This window comes from Diceros bicornis, chromosome 12 (genome assembly GCF_020826845.1).
Source record: "Diceros bicornis minor isolate mBicDic1 chromosome 12, mDicBic1.mat.cur, whole genome shotgun sequence".
In the NCBI taxonomy this organism is placed as follows: Eukaryota; Metazoa; Chordata; class Mammalia; order Perissodactyla; family Rhinocerotidae; genus Diceros; species Diceros bicornis.
Window position 1 is genome coordinate 14489890 of NC_080751.1, and position 19819 is coordinate 14509708.

Sequence of the window (19819 nt, forward strand, 5' to 3'; positions counted from 1 at the left end):
GGAATTGTGGTCCCCGCAGGACTCAAGTTCTGAGGTGGCCCGAGGGCCCGCGAGGCATGCTGGGACCGCTAGCCCTTCCGGGGCGCCTCAGGATTTCGGGTCCGGGCACCCTGGGACGATGCCCTAAGACTCCGCCTTCCCAGGAGCCCCTGCGGCGGGGCGTGAAGATGGCGGCGGCGGTGGAAGGGGCCCGACACCCCTAAAGTATTAGCGATGGAACCTCCCCCGGCGCCGGGGCCGGAGCGGCTCTTCGACTCGCACCGGTAAGAGTCCCGGCGGGAAGTGGCCGGCTCCCGTGTCCACTCGGCCTTCGGCGGCCAGTCACCCCGCTTCTCGCCCCTAGGCTCCCGGGTGACGGCTTCCTGCTCCTCGCGCTGCTGCTCTACGCTCCTGTCGGGTTCTGCCTCCTCGTCCTGCGCCTCTTTCTTGGGATCCACGTCTTCCTGGTCAGCTGCGCACTACCAGAGAGCGTCCTTCGCAGGTGCTGACCCAGGCGCTCGGGGAGGGTCAGGGCTGGGTCCGGCCCGAGGCTGTGCAGTCACCACTGCCTGTGTCCCTAGGTTCGTGGTGCGGACCATGTGTGCGGTGCTGGGGCTTGTGGCCCGGCAGGAGGACTCTGGACTCCGGGATCACCGCGTCAGGGTCCTCATTTCCAACCACGTGACACCTTTCGATCACAATGTAGTCAATCTGCTCACCAGCTGTAGCACCGTGAGTGGGGGGCGAAGCCGAGAGCGCCACGGGGCGGTTCTCTGGGGCCCAGCTCTTGGCTCCCCTTTGCCCCTCTGCCCGCCCGGGTTTTCCTTGGGGACCACAAGCTACTGAGCCTTACTCCTAATCCCGCTTCTCTACTTCATATGTCAGTTTTTCTCACTTCCCAACATTCTTTTCTCTTTGCTTTCTTTTCTCCCGTTCCCAGCCTCTACTCAATAGTCCCCCCAGCTTTGTGTGCTGGTCTCGGGGGTTCATGGAGGTGGATGGGCAGGGGGAGTTGGTGGAGTCACTCAAGAGATTCTGTGCTTCCACGAGGCTTCCCCCCACCCCTCTGCTGCTGTTTCCCGAGGAAGAGGCTACCAATGGCCGGGAGGGGCTTCTGCGCTTCAGGTGGGTGAGCATAGGTAGCAGTGTCCAGCTGGGTGGTGGGTGGTCAGGCTTGGGGGCCCTTGGGTTTTAACAACCTTCTTCAGCCCTACCCACTCCATTCCTAGTTCATTTCCTTCCTGTCCTGTTTTAGTTCTTTACCCGGAAATTCTTTATTCTCCATTTATCTACTTGTACAGTTTGACAGTTCCTGTTTTAAGTCAGGTATGAACTGCTGCCTGGAGTGGCTGGAATGCCATCTTACCCTCTCTTCTCTCTTCTAGTTCCTGGCCATTTTCTATCCAGGATGTGGTACAACCTCTTACCCTGCGAGTCCAGAGACCCCTAGTCTCTGTGGTGAGTGCGTGTTGGACAGGGAATCTCTGGGTCTTGGAGCAGAAGTTTCCCACTCCTGGCCCTGGCTTCATGAAGACCTCACTTCATGCCCTCCCCTCAGACGGTGTCAGATGCCTCCTGGGTCTCAGAATTGCTGTGGTCGCTTTTCGTCCCTTTCACGGTGTATCAAGTAAGGTATTAACTGTCCTCACTTTATGGTGGCTGGGAGACACTCACCTCAAGGTCAAGGAAGTAGTTGCCTCTGCCCCATCCATTTGCAGATCTTTTAATATCAAGTTGCACCATAGAAGCAATACAAAGTATTGACTATCTCCCCACTCGCACCACCACTTTTCCATGAAAAGTATCAAAGTGAGGAGAAGGTGACAGCCTCTACCCCGGGTGTCCCCAAGATGTTCCTGGATTGTTTTTTGCAGGTGGCTCCGTCCTGTTCATCGCCAGCTGGGGGAGGGGAATGAGGAGTTTGCCCTCCGTGTACAACAGGTGGTAGGATACACAGGCGGGGTGGAGGTGGGGTCTTTCCTTAGGTGGTGAGGGAGGAAGGCTTGAAACCTTGACACTTCCAACCTTCCAATTCTCCCTAGCTGGTGGCCAAAGAATTGGGCCAGACAGGGACACGACTCACTCCAGCAGACAAAGCAGAGCACATGAAGCGACAAAGACACCCCAGATTGCGCCCCCAGTCAGGTGGGTGGTCTCTGTACACAAAGCTTTTTGGGTTTTTTTAGCTTACTGTGATTTCCCCCTATTCCTGTGCTAGTCAGCCTCTCCTTCCTCCTAGTTCTCCACTCACCATATTTCGGATTTCTTTTTTGCAGCCCAGCCTTCTTTCCCTCCCTCCCCTGGCCCTTCTCCTGATGTGCAGCTGGCAGCTCTGGCTCAGAGAGTCAAGGAGGTTTTACCCCATGTACCACTGGGTGTCATCCAGAGAGACCTGGGTATGGGAAAGGGTAGCCTCACACAAGAAGACAGGCACAGAAAGGAACAGTGGGTGGTGAGGGGAGAAGGTGAGCAGAGAAACAGACTCCCCTCTCCTCTCTTCCCTTCTCCCCAGCCAGGACTGGCTGTGTAGACTTGACTATCACTAATTTGCTTGAGGGAGCTGTAGCTTTCATGCCTGAAGACATTGCTGAAGAGACCCAGTCGCTTCCCACAGCCTCAGCCCCCAAGGTGAGACCCAGAAAATGGTCAGGTCCAAGACTTGGGGTGGGATGGAACAGTCTAAATACTCCCTAGCCCTGATGTCTCTTTTTCGATCCTGAGACCCTAGCACAGTGCCTCTCTTGTAAAGTAGGCATTCGATGCGTGTTTAATGATGATGACTTCGCAAGCCCTCTGACATTGTGATCACCTCAGTTCCCCAGCTCTGGCCTGGTGACCCCTCAGCCCACAGCCCTAACATTTGCCAAGTCCTCCTGGGCCCGGCAGGAGAGCCTACAGGAGCGCAAGCAGGCACTATATGAATACGCAAGAAGGTGAGGGGCTTAGAGGACAATGGGTAGTAAGGGGCAGGTTGGAGAAGGGAGCTAATTATGGGGCCAATATGGCAAAGTCCACACAATGTCTTCTTATGTCCTGTAGGCGATTCACAGAGAGACAGGCCCAGGAGGCTGACTGAGCACAAGATGGCACCCAGAGCCGCAGGACGGAGACTGGGGGCAGCCCTTACCCAACTCACGACAGGCCGGATGAGTGGGTGGTAAAAAGGGAGGGATGGGGCTCCCCCCAGTATCACATTAAATTCAGGGTTTTCACTCAAGGTCTCTGTTGCCTCTCTGGGTGTCAAAATCCCCCTGAGCAAGTTCCTTTTCCATTGGTTGGGGGGGATGAGTTTGTCGGGGAGTGGTCTGAATGGAACTGTCTGAAATCACCTCCTCGTGTCAAGAGATGAGTGATATTAAGGAACTGTAACTGAACTGAAGACTCAGGAACAACTGGACCCTAGCTTGGGTGTTGAGCCCTAATTTGTGAAGAAACAGCTGCAAAACTGCAAATCCCAGGATGCTTTTCACTAACGAGCACAGTACACAGGTGTCTGTAAAGTTCACACATGCTCAGTGTGGTGGTTGGAGCCTTTTTCCATAGGCTCCTGACTAGGTTAAATAAGGTGGAGCAAATGGCCCCACCCCAAAACCAGTCTTTAGGGTTCAGGGTTTGAGCCAAGCCCCAGGGTGGAGCCAGAATTTACCTTTGTACTTCATGCGGGTCAGGGTTGGTGGTAACTGCCTGGGTGGGTCTAGAACTGGCTGCCATCCTGACACGTCTCAGAGCTGCAAGCAGGTTTGAATCCAGGGTCCTTGTGGCCCTGTTCCTTGGTTCCTGCCCCCCTCCTCCTCTTATTCTTTAGCCTTTTCCCCTGGGGACCTCCCCACAGGGTACCAGGTCTCATATAATTCCTGCTGCCCCTGAGGACCCCTGTGGTAGTCACAGGATTTTTACTATCTGACTACAGGGTAATAGTTCACTTTTGATACTCCCTTACTTGGAGACTCAAATCTCCACTATTTCCTGGCAGGCAAGAAATGTTGGGAAAGATGGACTCCAGTACATTATCACGTGAGGGTACAGGTTAGGGATCAGGGCTGAGGTGGGAGGATGGTGTTAGCCACCAAATATGAGGCCTTAATGACTGCCCTGCCTTCTGTAGGTCCTGCCAGTCAGCCACCATGGCCTCTCAGCTTCTCGGGCTGGCAGAAGAGTCTGGCCCAAGCCCTGGGGAGTCTGAACTGGCTGTGAACCCCTTTGATGGGCTCCCCTTCTCTTCCCGCTACTACGAGCTGCTTGAGCAGCGCCGAGCCTTGCCCATCTGGGCTGCTCGCTTTATCTTCTTGGAGCAATTGGAGAGTAGCCCCAGTGGAGTGGTGCTGGTGTCTGGAGAGCCTGGCTCTGGCAAGAGCACCCAGGTCAGGGGAGATTCTGGGAGTGGACAAAGGGAGGGGCTAGGGAACTGGCCCTTCCCTGGACAAGGAGGGATTGGGCTACAAGGGATCATAGAGGAGGTGGGCAAAGGGAGACTGCTTAGGCTGGCCCAGGGTGGCTGGTAGAGGACCAGGGGACTCCCTAAATAAAGAGAGAGTAAACTGGCCATAGCTCCCCCAGCATTTCTAACTGAAGTCCTGCGTCTCACTGACTGGTTGTCCTTCACTACCCCCACCGCAGATCCCTCAGTGGTGTGCAGAGTTTGCACTGGCCAGGGGGTTCCAGAAGGGCCGGGTAACTGTCACTCAGCCCTACCCTCTGGCAGCCGTGAGCCTGGCCCTGCGGGTTGCTGATGAGATGGACCTGACCCTGGGTCATGAGGTTGGATACAGCATCCCCCAGGAGGACTGCACTGGGCCCGACACCCTGCTCAGGTGGGGCCTCCTGCAGGCCTGACCCAAATCTAATTCCCCTCACCCGGTAGAAACAAGCCCAGTTCTCTCACATCTCACCATGCCCTCCCTCAGGCCAGCTCACCCTTTAAATCATGCATGATGCAACTGCTGAATTAAGCCCTTTAACCCCAACCAGGGACTCAGACATTCAGCCTCACCCTCATCATGAAAGTCTCGCTTTCCTAGCTGGAGTACAGCTTGAGAACAAAGTGTCATCTTTGTTTTGGGGGTTAGGGGTCACAGTAATGGGTCCACAGGCTCAGGAAGTCACAAGGTCTTTTTCCGCCCTTCACTATCAAAATCTAGGCCCCTTGGGGAGAAGTTTCCCCGGACTTCTGGGGCTGGTCAGCGTCCACACTGACTCCTCTGCCCACTGCCAATGTCAACAGGTTTTGCTGGGACAGGCTGCTTCTGCAGGAGGTGGCCTCGACCCGGGGCACTGGAGCCTGGGATGTGCTGGTGCTGGATGAGGCTCAGGAGCGGTCAGTGGCCTCAGATTTGCTCCAGGGGCTGCTGCGAGATGCCAAGCTGGGAAACCTTCCAGGGGACCCCAGAGTGGTTGTGGTTACTGACCCAGCCCTTGAACCTAAGCTCCAAGCCTTCTGGGGCAATACTCCTACTGTGCATGTACCCAGAGGGCCTGGCGAGTGTCCCACTCCTGTCTACAGGGACTCTGTCCCCACTGACCGAGTAGAAGCTGCCTGCCAAGCTGTGCTTGAATTGTGTCAGCAGGAGGCTCCAGGAGATGTGCTTGTGTACCTGCCCAGTGAGGAGGTAAAAAAATGGGCTGCTGGGGCCGGCCCCGTGGCATAGCAGTTAAGTTCGCGAGCTCCACTTTGGTGGCCCACGGGTCGCACGTTCAGATCCCGGGTGTGCACCGATGCACCACTTGTCAAGCCGTGCTGCGGCAGCGTCCCATACAAAGTAGAGGAAGATGGGCACGGATGTTAGCCGAGGGCCAATCTTCCTCAGCAAAAAGAGGAGGACTGGCATTGGATGTTAGGCTAATCTTCCTCACAAAAAAAAGGGGGGGGGTCTGCAAAAGGAGGTACTCGTGTACCGGCTGCTTGGCCTGGGGGACGGGAGCAGTGCTTATTAAGAACGTTGGAGTTATAGTGTTTACTCTCTGTTGGGGTCCTGAGTAAAAACTCAAGGATTTCAGAGTAAAGAGGTCTACCACCCTCTTTTCAATTCCATCTAATACAGAGATTTGTGGATCAGTGAATTCCTGAAATTATAACACCCCCACCATTATGAGTGTGTGCATTTTTTCAGAGTGAAAGACCATAGCTTTCATCAATTTTTCAAAGGGGTCTGTGACCCAAAAAGGTGAGAACTGCCCTAATTCCCCACCCCTCTCCTCAGGAAATTTCCCTGTGCTGTGAATCCTTGTCCAGGGAGGAGGGGCCCTTGGCTCTCCAAGGGCCTCCACCATGGGTGCTGCCCCTTCACCCAGGCCATGGTCAAGGCGTTCAGGCTGTGTACGAGGACGTTGATTCAGGTGCCCGAAAGGTCGTGGTCACTCACTGGCTGGCGGACTTCTCCTTCTCCCTCCCTTCCATCCGACATGTCATTGACTCAGGACTGGAGCTTCGAAGTGTGAGTGAGAGAGATGAGGGGACATGGGGGCTAAAGATGGAAATGGCCCGCTCTGATTTGTCTTGACTTTGGTTGGGGGGCGGTGACAGGTTTACAATCCTCAGATCCGAGCAGAATCCCAAGTGTTGAGGCCAATCAGCAGGTGTCAGGCAGAGGCAAGACGACTGCGGGCAAGAGGGGTCACACCAGGTAAGAGCCTTTGCCCTGCCTGAGATCAAACACGACACAGGCACTAAACCACAAGCCCTGAGAAATCTACAGTGGTCTTCTTTCCCAGGTCTTTCTCCCCTCAGGGTCCTGCTTCTGCCTGTATCCTAAGTCTTTCCTAGAGCTAGAGGCTCCCCTACTGCCTCAACCCAGGGTGTGTGAGGAGAATCTGAGCCCCCTGCTATTACTACTAAAGAGGAGACAGATTGCAGCGCCAGGGGAGTGTCACTTCCTGGACCGGCCTGGTGAGCACCCCTCCTGCCCAAGTCCTGCTATCTGACCGCCAGGCTCTGAGACCCCTGCCGTGTCAGCCCTGTTTCCTCACCAGCTCCAGAAGCACTGATGCAGGCCCTGGAAGACCTAGACTATCTGGCAGCCCTGGATGATGATGGGGACCTGTCAGACCTGGGAGTCATCCTCTCAGAGTTCCCCCTGACCCCTGAGCTGGCCAAAGCCCTGCTGGCCTCGTGCGAGTTTGACTGTGTGGACGAGATGCTCACCCTCGCCGCCATGCTCACGGGTATAAATCACCTTTCTCTCTGGCTTTCACGGCCACTTCAGTCCTCCCCTTGGGTGTTTTGTTCTCTTAAGGCTGGCCCTTGCCCTGTGCTCCAGCCTCCACCCCTCACAGTGCCTAAAGAACCAGACTTGATCACTTAACCCTCTCATCTCTCTTTTCCCTCCTCTCTCTTTTCCCTCTGCTAGTTCTTGCCCCTCAACGTGCTTAAATCTCTCCTATCCTGTTATTACTAAAACTCCACACCCCTCTTCCGCTTCCTCGACCCTGTACTCTCCTTCAGCTCTACAGAATAACCTCCATCCTGTTCTATCTGGTGTATTCCTTGCCACTGCATTCCAGCTTCAGGCCCAACACAACACTGAAATGGCCTTCAGCTCACTGGTGACCTCCCAGAGACCTAATCCAGTGAACACTTGTGAGCCCTTATTCATGACCTTCTTTTTTTATTTTTGTAAAGAGATCAGCCCTGTGCTAACATCCGCCAATCCTCCTCTCTTTTTGCTGAGGAAGACTGGCCCTGGGCTAACATCCGTGCCCATCTTCCTCCACTTTATATGGGACGCCGCCATAGCCTGGCTTGCCAAGCAGTGCGTCGGTGCGCGCCCAGGATCCGAACCAGCGAACCCCGGGCCGCCACAGCGGAGTACGCGCACTTAACCGCTTGCGCCACCGGGCCGGCCCCTTCATGACCTTCTTTTGACACTTGAGAATGGCGACCACTCCCACCTTGAAACTGCCCCCTCTCTAAGCCTCTGTGACCCGCTCCTCATGGTTTCCATCCTACCTCTGTGGCCATTCCCTTAATCTCTTCCTTGGGCTCTTTGTCCTCTGCTCACCCACTGCAAGTTGGACTTTAGGGTTCTATCCTTGCCCCTTTTGTCTTCTCATTCCCTAAAATCTCTGAGCAAGTTCATCCACACCCATGCTCTGAAGTGCCACCTTTACACTTAAAATTTCCAAACCTTGTATCTCTCTGCCAATACTATTCTTCTGAATCTTAGATTTATATATTCGACTTTTGACAGACATTTCTACCAGAATAGTCCACAGTACCTCAGCCCAGAACTGGACTCAAGCACTTTCTTAAACTACTCCCTCACCACCACCACCACCACCACAAAATCATACCATCATCTCTGCGGCTCCACAACCATCATTCTAGACTAATCTTTCTCCAGGCTCTTTCATTTTTATCTCCTACATGGTTTTTTTTTAATTCATCTGCTCTTCGCCATACTCACTGTCATTGCCAATGTTAGATCCTCATCACTGCTCAGCTGGATTCCTTCAGTAGCTTCCTAACTACTCCTGTGAACTTCTTCCAACACATGGACTCTCTTACTGAAAAACTCCTCTTCAACAGCTGTTCTTTACCTTCCAGACAGAATGTAAGCTCATTTGCAGAGCACATCCAGCCTCTCACGACCTCGCCCATACCTACCTCTCCAGCTTTATCTCCTGCCACTCTGCCACACGTGCCATTCCCTCCACCCCTACTAGCTTCTTGCAGTTCTCCAAACATGCCAGGCTACTAACTTCTGTACCTTGCTGTTCCCACAGTCTAGAATACTCTCTCTGTCCCTTCTCCACCGAGCTAATTCCTACTCAAACTTCAACTGTTGGCCCACACACCGATTGTGCTCATCAAGTTTGCTTACTCGTTGGTCTCTCCCACCAGACTCTAAGCTCCTTGAGGGCACAGACTGTCTTTCATTTATTTATCTCCAATGTCTTTTAAAGTGCATAGCACCCAGAAGTTATCAGTGTCTTTTGAATAAAGCTCCCAAAGTGACACTTCTACCTTTACAGTTCCACCTGTACTGCTCTCCTTTCTCCTTCCCCGAAACAACCTTCCTCTTTTCTGCCTCCAGCTGCCCCTGGGTTTACCCATCCTCCACTCTGTGCAGAAGAAGCTGCCTTGCGTCGGGCCCTGGAACACGCAGATGGTGATCACAGCTCTCTGATCCAGGTGTATGAAGCCTTTATACAGAGTGAGTGGCCCACCCTGCATCCTCTTATAGAATCCCAAGTTTTCTCAAGCAGGGAAGTGGTGTGCAACCAGCTGACAGACTTCTATGCCCAGGAAGAGGAGGCCTTTGGCCAAGGATTGAGTTCTTTAGGTGATCTCAAGGACTTCAGTTGTAGCTGAAGTTTCTTCTCCTTTCCTCTCCTAGGTGGAGCAGACAAGGCTTGGTGCCAGGCTCGGGGTCTAAACTGGGCAGCATTGTGCCAAGCCCGTAAACTTCGAGGAGAACTCCTAGAACTCATGCAACAAATTGAACTTCCCTTGTCCCAACCAGCGTTTGGCTCTGAGCAGAATCGCAGAGACCTTCAGAAAGCACTGGTGTCAGGATACTTCCTTAAGGTTAGGGGAGAGTTGGGGTGAGGGTCATAAATGGAGCAGAAGGCAGAAGGACCAAAGATTGGTATGCCACCTCTGAAACTGGGGTCCAGTTGTCCATTCAAAGGATTCTTGAGGATCAGGAGAAACTTTTCCTTTGAGGCTTTACAGCACAAGGGGCTGTGGAAAATGCCATATGGTGTGGGAGGGACTATAACACCTAGAGATGATGCCTTACTTTTAATACTCTCACCACCCTTACTAATTCTTTCTCAGCCCCCTTTTCTTTTCTTCTACTGTCTGGTTCTTCTCTCTCACTTATTCCTTTAATATCTTTGCCTTTCAATGAGGTGGCCCGAGACACAGATGGGACTGGAAATTACCTGCTCCTAACCCATAAACATGTGGCCCAGCTCTCCCCACACTGCTGCTACCGAAGCCGCCAGGCTCCAGCCAGACCCCCACCATGGGTGCTCTACCACAGTTTCTCCATTTCCAAAGACAACTGCCTTTCCATTGTTTCTGAGATTCAGCCACAGATGTGAGTTCCCTGACACCCCTCCTACACTGCCCATGCCTCTTCCTGGGGCCAAAATTATGGCTGGGGAGTTAGAGAACCCTAAGAAGAGGAAAGGATCATAGTGATTTGTAGTAACATATGATTTGAGGAGACAGGGTTTGTGGAAGGGGTAGTGAGAAGTTTAAGAAGCTGCCTTGTAAGAGAGGATACAGAAATCATCTAATTATGACTCTTTCTGTCAGGCTGGTGGAATTGGCCCCTCCATACTTCCTGAGTAACTTGCCCCCCAGTGAAAGCAGAGACCTCCTGAACAAGCTGAGGGAAGAAATGGCAGATTCTTCAACAGGGAGTGAATCCTCCTCCACCCAAGAGCTTGGAGATGCCTGTGTCCTGCAGTGACCTGCCTAAGGAATGGAGCTGAGCCCATCTCATCACATTAGATCCTCCCCCAGGCTAGCCAAGACAGCCAGCCAGATTTAGAAGCCCAAAGTTTAGGGTCAGATGTAAATCCTGGAATCTGAGTCTCAAGAAATGATGGGCTGGGAGTGGAAGGAATCGGGTAAGCCATAGTCCACATAGGGTAGGACCCTTTCTTTGGCTTTTTTCTATTTATTGGAGAGGCACTGACATGCCCCCCATACCCCCAAGTTATGCCAAACCCATCCTTGTGCTCCCTTTTGGTCTATAAAAGTTCTTTTTCTATGATGCCAAATTTGAGTTTGGTTCTGCAACAGCACATACAACATCCATGAGTTAGAGATGACAATATCAAAGACTCAGGGCCAACTCCTCCAGAGATACCCTCTTGCCTGGTTCCTACCCCTGGTCAAGCATTTATGCTATGACCAACCTAGCTGTCACTAACACAGAACACGAGTAGTTTGGCTACAACTGGCCTCTGACCCTGCATAAAGCTCACTTCCTTCTATCACACTGCTCCTGCCTCCAGGGGAAGAATAATGAGGGTGCTATAGGAATCAGACAAAATCTTCCCTTTCGTCCTCATACAACTTAAATCCTGCTCCTTCTTAAACCTCAAGGCTATTGCAACCATCCCCAAACTCTCAATTTCCCATCAACAAGCTTCCCAGCAGCCCCTGGCCCACCCACAAGCTAAAGTCTTTCTAACAACTTCAGGGACACCATGCTTTCCTTTCTTTTCAGTTGGGGACACCTTTCCCTTTTCTCCCCTTGGACTATTAACTTTGCTATCCTCCATCATCTTGCACATTGTAAATTTCTTTGTAGAATTTGGTGGAAAGATTTAATCCTTAGAATTCTGCTTTTCTCCTCAGTTTCCTCCCTGGAGGATTCTGTTCTCATCATTCCATCTATCTTCACCTGTATGTAGATGCCAATGACCTCCCACAAAGGCACTTTTCCAGAATTTATTCTCTCTAGGTCTAGCATTTAGTTTTTCCTGCAGAGTTAATCTTGTTCCTATCTTCCCAATTGTCCTTCATCATCCACCACACCATTGATTTCCTGATCCTCTACATTTCCAACCTTGGGATTATCTTTGATTCTTCTTCGGTCTGTCACTTCCTAATTATTTGCCAAATTCTGCTCACCCTAACTCCACTGGGCCCATTAACTTCGCCCACTGCTTCCCACTCTCCCCTCTCCGTCCCCGTGGGACACCACAGCCAGATTAGTGTTCCTGGATTTTCTCTTTCATCCGGCATATAGACATGCGTCTCGCCTGCCACCCAGGCACGTTGTGAGCCTCAAGTGGTAGGACGCAGTCAGCAGGTTGAACACACACGGATAACATGACGCTCAAAGTCAGGAAGGAATCCTTAGCGATTATTTTACAGTTGAAGGATGAGATGCCCAGGGTGGATAACCCTCTGGTTCCTGTCACAGTCAGTTAGACCCTCGCTCTCCAGCACTTTCTCCATTACTCCGCTGTCGCTGATACCTTCCTTCCTCCACACCTTTGGTGCAGACCCAGCCAGCACGGGCTGCTGCAGCCCCATCTGCCAGCACCGCTTTTAACCTGCTCCAGCCCCCCTGAACCCCAGCTCCGACCCAACCACGGACGAATCCGGAGTCCCGCAGGAGAGCAGCTCCCATTGGCCACCCCGCCCCCCACCCCGCACCTCATTGGCTGCCATAGTACAGGTCCCGCCCTCTTGGCGCCCCAGGTTCCAGCCGCGGTGCAACAGTCTAAGTGAAAAATGGCGGGAAAGGCTGCGTCTAAGCGCGCTGGGCAACTGCGCAATGCTGGCCTGGGATCCCAAGGTGGCGGAGGAGCCCTCGACGGTAGCCTGAGGGCCGGCTCCTTCTCACACGCTCCGCTGCCACGGGACCACGGCTTGGGCAGCCGGGCGCTCACGCGGCGCCTCGGTTCGGAAAAGAGCCCTCGGCTGGTCGGGCAGGCGTCGCTCACACCACCGAGGCGAGCCCGGACACGGAAGCCACCTTGTTGTCCTCGGCCCAGGGCTGCAGGTTCTGCAGCGCGAAGAGCGACGAGTTGTGCAGGCAGAGCGGGTCCGGGGGCAGCGGCGGCCGCAGCGGCCGCGGGAGCGCGTCCTGCTGCAGGTGCAGGAGCAGCCGGCCAGCGCGGTGCCGCTCCGCCTCGCGCTCCTCCGCCGTCTGGCGCCTGGGCGGGCAGGGATGCGGGGTCAGCGAGGCTGCCCTCGACCGCCCCGCGCCTCACCGCCACCTGACTCCGCCCGCGGCCCCTCGCCCGCCCCGCGCCTCACCGCCACTTGGTGCGCCGGTTCTGGAACCAGGTCTTGACCTGAGCGTCTGTCATGCGCAGGGCCTTGGCGAGCGCCGCCCTCTCGGCCGAGGCCAGGTACTTCTGGCGCAGGAAGCGCCGCTCCAGCTCCAGCACCTGCGAGCGGGAGAAGGACGTGCGCGGCTTCTTCCGCTTCGGCGGGGTCCGGTTTTGGTAGGGGTGGCCTATGCGGCGCGTCCCGGAGAAGGGCGAGAGCGCGGCTACAAGGAGGAAGAAAGAGCAAGGCAGGGTTTAGGGGGCGGCCCGTGGTGACACTGAGAAGAGAGCTCGGCTGCCCAGGCCTCGGAGCGCCGGCGCCCGGTCCTTACCGGTGCCCCCAGCTCGGCCCCGCATCAGTAGAGGCCTCTAGACGAGAAAGGGCCCCGGAAGACACGGCCCTCCCCCTGAGTGAGGGAGAGACGTCCCTGTAACTTCACCTGGCCCTCCCCGCGTTGTGGACAGTGGACTGCAGAGGAGGACGCGGGCATCGACGGCAGCTCCCTCCCCATCGCCTCTCAGCAGCGGGACCAAGAGATACAAGTTAGGGGAGGATCCCCTGGGATGATGGGGGGTATGAAAGGGGACCTTGAGTTGGAGCAGAAGGATCAAAGATGAGGAAACCGGGTCAGTGTGCGGCATGATGCTGGAGGGGTCGGGTAACCTCACCCGTGAGCCGGTCCTTGGCAAAGCGGCGGCCGCTGTCCATCCAAGGGAAGGTGAGTCCCGCTAGGCCCCCGGCGCCGCCCAAGCCCGAGGGTCCAGGCACCGCAGGCGCGCCTCCCGCGGGCGGCGGCACTGGCAGCGGGCGGTGCGCCGGCACGCGGATCACGCCGCCCGGGCCCACGCCGGAGCTGCCGGGGAGCGGGGCCAGCGAGCCCGCGGGGCTGTAGCTTGAGGCTCCGTGAAATCCACCCGAGAACGCCGCACTCTCCCCATGGCCCTGGCCGGGGCGACCCGGGCCTAGGCCGCTCCCGGGGGGTTCCGGGCAGCTCAGGATCTGATCGATGCCGAAGCTGATTGGCTCGTGGTGCGGGAGGTTGTGCGAGGCCAGCACTGCCGGCTCCATGGGTCCGGGTCAGGGAGGACCGCAGGAGGTTCGACTGTTGGGGAGGGCGCCCCAGGCAGCTCTGGGAGCCCAGCAGCGGAGCGCTCGGGGCGGCGGCCTCAGGGGCCCGCGGGGCTGGCCACGGCGGTGCATCGGGGCCCCCGGGACGGCTTCATCCCTGTGCACCGGGAGTAGCCGCGCTCGTGCCGGCCTCTGCCGCGCGTCGGCACAGGGACTTGCATCCCGGGGGAGCGCGACCGGCCGGGGCCCCAGGAGCGCCCTTGCTGGCTCTGAAGCGCAGATGGACGCTGGGCTGCCGGGGCCTCTGCCCGAGTCCCGGGTGGAGAGGTTGGCCGGCTCCGGCTGGGGCAGTGACTGACAGATCAGCCTCGGTGGGCAGTGGGGGCTGGGGGTAGGGCAGGGGCGGGGCCGGGCCCGTTAAAGGGGAAGAGACGCCTGTTTGCGCCAAGCGCGGGGAAGACTGGCCAGCGGGGATGGTGGGGGTTGGGGGGGAGGTGGCGAGGGTGTTAGGAATCAGGCTTGGCACGGGAGGGGCCAGAGCCCAGGCCACTGCGTGCTGAGTCAGCCGAGATAAGCAAGGCAACTCCATCCTCGCCAGCCTCCGCCTTTGGGCTTCCTCGGCCCCACCGGCTTCCTCGCAGGTGCCTCCTCCCACAGCCCCCACTCTTCGCCTCCCGATGGGTCCTGTCTGCCGACTCTCGGATTCGTTGTGGCCCCCGCCTAAGTGCCCTCGAAGACCAAATCTCGTTGTGGCTTCCTGGCTGCGAGGGGAAGCGGTTGGGGAACGGCGCGCCGGCGGACTGAAGGCCCGGGAAGAGGACAGGTGTGGGAAGGGGGTGGCAGGGAGCGTCCGGTGGGCTAGGGCGGGGAACAACCACTCTGGGCCTGTGATCCTGGTGCACCGCCCGGCCTCTCCTATAGGGCCCCTAGCTCCTTCCAGTAGCGCCAGTAATCGGTGCCCTGTGTTTCTTAGAATTTCGATTTTTCTGAAATCGGTGTAAAGCGGACCCGTGGCTCAACCCGGGCCAACCCAGGCCGATGGGAGCTTGGGGCTGGCGTTCTGCCCCCGACAGGGGACCACCAACGCGGGATTCTGCCCCTTCACTCTGCGCCTAGGAAGTCTGTTCTCACACACACACACCCCCCCCATCAAAGGCAGGAGGACGAAATCGCCACAGGCGACTCCTGGGACCTCACTGAAGCCTTCGGAGGATCTCAGCCGCCTCATTTCCCATAGACGCCTCACCCCACCCAAGCCCCAGAAACTGTGCCTGGAGCGTGTCAGAGAAGTGAGGTGGGGAAAGACCAAAGCCGGCTCGGTGACCTTGTGACCTCTGGCTGCCGACCCAGAAGCTGGAAGTGTGTGAACTCTGCGTCCTTCCCCGGAATGGGACCCCCGGCCGGGCGGGCCCCTGCGCCTTAGACCCGCCCCCGCCGCCGCCCGGCCCGGTGCAGGCCGCCATAATCGGGTTAGCTGGGTCGGAATTACATTACCTTCCCCGGCCCGCCCCGGCCCGGGGGGGCCCTGGCGCCTCCGAGCCGGTGAGACTGGGTGCAAGGAGGGGGATGTTCCTACCACCCAGCGGCGGGTGGGCACCGATGAGCAGCTCGGCCTGCCTCAGACACGTGGTGGCCAAAGGAACCCGCCCCGCTGTGCCAGCCCTAGCCCCTCACCCCAGCCCACTCCGGAGCTCAGCTCCAGGCTGCCGGTTACCCTTGTGAGCCGAAACGCCTTGTAAGTCTAGTAGATGGGTCTCCCTGGGAGCACGGGTCTTCCAGTTGATTTTCCAGGATCTCCTGGGAAAGACTCTGCCCCTCTGTTCTTCCCAGCAGATGGGCTGGCAGCCTGGTGCCTGGGGCAGGGTGAGAGGTCTTTTCTCTCCAGGGAACCAGGAATGATATTTGGGCATCTGGGCAGCAAGATAAGAGAAAAGAGAGTGGGCTTTCTCCCCAGTCAAAGCCACCAGCCCCTCAGTGTTCTCAGAAGCCTCAGTCTGAAGGGGGTGAACCATGGGCGAGGGAGGCAGTGGGCATTAATAACATGTGACATCCTCCCCCAACCCTGTCCACCTCCATCATCCAATTTCTCCAGCCCTTCCCCCATCCTGCCAATAGCCCCTTCTGAAAGAGGGGGATGGGGGGGCTCCTGCCAATTTGGCAGCTATGTTTTTATCTTGGTGAAGAAGACAGACATTATCACCTCCCCTAGCCCTTCACAGAAGCCCAAGCACCCTTTCTCAGCAGTAGAGAGGTGGGGCTACTGGGGAGCATGAAGCCTCTGCTGCTCAGGCAAAACCTTCAGAGAGGGCATGGGCTGGATCGCCTGGACAAGAACAGAGAGCCTAGAGAGACGGCAAAGTAAACAAAGCCTCTGAAGGGGACTAGCCTGCAGGTTAGGAGTTTGCCAGTCCCTTTCCCCACTCTAGGGGGTGGGCCTCTGAGGAGAGGGTGTGCACTAGTGTGTTGCTAACCAAGCTGAATAAATCCTTGAATGAATTAATGAGTGAATTAATGAGTGAAACGAAGGAGAAAAAAGCAGCAGCATGCAGACCCGTCTTCGTGCTTACTTTACATCCTGCCTTTTTGAGGTCAGCACAGATGGCGCTGCCATGCAGAGACTGACCAACTGACCCTTTGAGGAGGATGCTCACAAACCCACTAGTACCTACAAATCTTCTGGGGAGTTAAAAAAAATAAAAGATTTCAGTGCCCCACTTCAAGAACAAAGGGTATCCAGTTTTGTCAGCCACAGTCCTAGGAATTTCTCTGCTTGCCTCTACCTTTCTGATCCCAATTCTCAGGAAAGGGTGGTTCCTGCTGGTTTATGTCTAAGATGGAGGCCCTGGGGTCAGCACCCCACCTCCCCCATCTCACCATATCCTACGTGCATGTGGCCCCTCAACCTTTCACGTTTTCAGGCCTTCAAGCCTGCAGCTTCACAGGAAGAGTCATATTCTCAGCCTGTGCTCTTGTACCTTCCCTTCCTTCCTGCTGTTGGTGCAGTGTCCTTCCCTCAAGGTAGTCCCCACTCCTGTATCATCATTTCTCTCATCAGCTTAGTCCTTCCAACCCCCAACTGTCTAAGGTCTCTACTGTCTGGACAAAATCTTTGCCTGATTCTTCAAGAAAAATTATGTTTTTCTTTTCTCTTGTACTGCCCACACCCACTGCCTCCATTTCCTCATCATTTATTCTTTTAACCCACTGCAGTCTGATTTCACTACACTACACTGACCCTTTCTGAGAGACTTCCAGTGTCCATTATCCAGGACTTCTGTGACATGTTTTACTTTGTTGATCACCAACTATTTCTTAAAATGTTCTTTTTTTTTGGTTTCTGTAATATTGTCTTATTCTACATCTTGGACTTTTGTAGTCACTGCTTATGTTTTTCCTCCACTGACTTTGCTTCTTCCACTGAAGACTGAGTATTCTTTTTTGTGTGTGTGAGGAAGATTAGCCCTGACCTAACATCTGTTGCCAATCCTCCTCTTTTTGCTGAGGAAGATTGGACCTGGGATAATATCTGTGCCTATCTTCCACTATATGGGACGCCACAGCATGGCTTGACAAGCAGTGCATTGGTCAGTGCCTGGGATCCAAACCTGTGAACCATGGGCTGCCAAAGTGGAGTGTGCGAACTTAACCACTGCGCCACCCAAGCCGGCCCCAGACTGAGCATTCTTCAGAGCTCAGACTTCAGCTTTATCTCTCTCTACATCTGCTCAGGTTTCATGCATTCCAATAGTCCCATCTATTACATCTAACCAGAAAACTCTGAGGCCTCCTTCCCTAGTTGTGACACTTGTGCTCCAGCCCCTCTGTTCTAGCCTTCTGGGCAGCTCCCCCTGCCTTTGCTGCAGCCACCTTAAGTCCAACAGGCTGGAGGACATGCTCCCCTCCCAAGCTCCTCATTCACTTCCTCCTATCATGCTTTCCTTTGAAATGTTTCATATACAGCTCTTCCTTTCCATTTCCACTGACAAAACCCTAATTTAGGCTGTCATCACCACCACCTACATTCATTCATTCATTTGTTCATCCAGAAAATGTTGATTGAACACGTATTATGCACCTGGCACTGGAGATATAGCTGTAGACACAACAGAAAAAAAAATTCTGGCCACTAAGAAGGTTTCATTCTAGTGGAAGAAGTAGGTGAAAAGCAAGAAAAATATATATTAAATGCTAAGAAGAAAAATAAAGCAAAGGAGGAGAAGAAGTGAAAGGATGGTGGGGGGTATGATTTTTACCTAGAGTGATCACAGAAGGCCTCATGGAGTAAAGACCTGAAGGAAGAAAGGATCCATTTGGATATCTGAACATTTCAAGTTAGGGACACAGTGAGAGTATATCCTGGTGTATCTGTGGACCAAACAATGAGGGATCCCATGTAACTGGGGAGACTGAGTGACTGTGAGAGACCATGCAAGGCCTTGAAGACCATTGTAAGGACATTGGCTTTTATTCTAATTGAAAAGGGAAGTTATTGGAAGGTTTTAAACAGAAAAGTAAGACACTTAATCTTTTAATTTTATTTTAACAGCCTTCTTAAGGTGAAAGTGACATACAATAAACTGCATATATTTAAAGTGTATAATTTTATAAGTTTTGACATATGTATAGACACATGAAATCCCACAATCAAGATAATAAACTTATCCATTAACTCAAAAAACTTTCCTTGTATCCTTTTTCATTCACGTTTTGTTGAGAATAGGCTATGTTGGGACTAGGCTCAAAACCAGCAAAGGTGAAAGCATGGAAAGCAGGCAAGAAGCCACTGCAATTATCCAGAGGAGAGATGATGGCATCTTGGACCAGGGAGGAAAGCAGTGGCTGTAGTGAGAAGCAGTTGATTAAAAATTCACTAATCTCATAACCTCTTGCTGTTTATCTACTCCAATTCACTCTGAAGATAAAAGAACAAAAATGTTTCTTTCACAGGGTAACTCTCTCCCTTCAAAAAAGTCTGCTAGCTCCCTATTGCCCTCAGGCTCAAGTCCCAACTCCATAAAGCCCTGCTGCTTCTATCACTACTCTCAAATCCGCACCTTGGCCTCCTTCCTGTCCCTCCTCTGCCATTCCCCTCCACTCTGCCTTTCTTTTCTATTTCCACCACATTTCTTACCCCCGCCCCCCAATCCCTAAGTTGTGCCCACACAAAGTCCCACTTCCTCCAAAAAGCTTTTCAGGGTCTCCACTGGGATCTCTCCCTTCTCGTCTCCAATTGCACTTGATGTTAATACTTCACAGTAAACTTATCCTTGTTTTTTAATTCCACTCTAAGTACCTAGGGACTGCGGTGTACTAGATCTAGGGCCCCTGCGTCCTCTCCAAGTTCGGGGCTGGGCCTATGCTACTGCAGGCGCTCGCTACCTCAGCGTGTCTGTGTGCGGTAGTGTCCTAGCCGTCCTCCCCTCCTCCTTCGGCATCTGCTCTGCATTAGTCTGTCCCAGGCCTCCGCAGGCGCCGATGATTGAATCATCATCATTAACCAGGGCCTGCCCCCCCATCCCCGGCGGCAGGGGGAGGATGGGGGGGGGATAAGATCACTACCAAGTCCCTGGGGGTCCCTCCCTCCCCGCCATCCTCTCCGAGACTCCGCAAAGCCCCGAGAAACTCCCGCTGTGGAGCCGGGAGAAGGCCCGCCATCCGGATGAAGCTCCGTAACGCAGACGCGTCAGCCGACGAAGGAGACATTACGAGGACAGGGCCCCAGAGGAGCTTCTTTAGCGGGGTCGTCGTCACAGGAGATCGACGACCCTGAGCGGTGGCGGGCGGAGACCCCGGGCCTTTTGGGGTAGAAGGGGGCAGTCTTTCGCAGGCTCCAAAAGTTAGTCCCGAGGTCGGGTAGGGACTATTATGACTATTACTACGGGCAGTCAAAGAGATAGCACCCCTCCCCACGCCCCCCCACTCCCTAATTACGGATTGAGGAGGGGGAGGGGCCAGTGGGGCTCAGGTGAGCACACGGGGAGAAAGGGACATGGGCGGGGCCTTACAGAAGGCCAGCGAATCCGAAAAGAC

The 19819-nt window shown here is 54.7% G+C and overlaps 3 protein-coding genes across 9 annotated transcripts; 2 read left to right on the plus strand and 1 right to left on the minus strand.

Moving 5' to 3' along the window:
* The first annotated feature begins 31 nt into the window (after window positions 1–31).
* On the plus strand, window positions 32–3196 carry AUP1 (AUP1 lipid droplet regulating VLDL assembly factor). 7 transcript variants are annotated; one of them, XM_058550857.1, is made up of 12 exons: window positions 39–263; window positions 344–481; window positions 561–711; window positions 920–1104; window positions 1365–1437; window positions 1538–1611; window positions 1854–1923; window positions 2022–2124; window positions 2256–2375; window positions 2492–2607; window positions 2794–2912; window positions 3019–3196. In XM_058550857.1, the coding sequence occupies exons 1-12, from the start codon at window positions 214–216 to the stop codon at window positions 3053–3055; spliced, it is 1236 nt and encodes a 411-aa protein (XP_058406840.1). In that variant the 5' UTR covers window positions 39–213; the 3' UTR covers window positions 3056–3196. The 7 variants fall into 7 exon arrangements, with proteins under 7 accessions (XP_058406841.1, XP_058406843.1, XP_058406845.1 ...); XM_058550855.1 differs by having other exon boundaries at window positions 153–263; window positions 1854–1920; XM_058550858.1 differs by lacking the exon at window positions 3019–3196 and having other exon boundaries at window positions 32–263; window positions 2732–2818.
* A 62-nt stretch (window positions 3197–3258) lies between these two features.
* Window positions 3259–10627, plus strand: DQX1 (DEAQ-box RNA dependent ATPase 1). Its single transcript, XM_058550863.1, has 11 exons — window positions 3259–4340; window positions 4597–4790; window positions 5201–5585; window positions 6177–6410; window positions 6500–6599; window positions 6704–6862; window positions 6946–7137; window positions 9009–9128; window positions 9312–9502; window positions 9829–10019; window positions 10241–10627. Exons 1-11 carry the CDS (start codon window positions 4104–4106, stop codon window positions 10395–10397), a joined length of 2160 nt encoding a protein of 719 aa, XP_058406846.1. The 5' UTR covers window positions 3259–4103; the 3' UTR covers window positions 10398–10627.
* Window positions 10628–12093: 1466 nt separating this feature from the next.
* TLX2 (T cell leukemia homeobox 2) lies at window positions 12094–14328 on the minus strand. The gene is made up of 3 exons (XM_058550878.1): window positions 13390–14328; window positions 12707–12944; window positions 12094–12603 (listed from the first exon to the last, which is right to left on the minus strand). The coding sequence occupies exons 1-3, from the start codon at window positions 13787–13789 to the stop codon at window positions 12387–12389; spliced, it is 855 nt and encodes a 284-aa protein (XP_058406861.1). The 5' UTR covers window positions 13790–14328; the 3' UTR covers window positions 12094–12386.
* Window positions 14329–19819: the final 5491 nt, after the last annotated feature.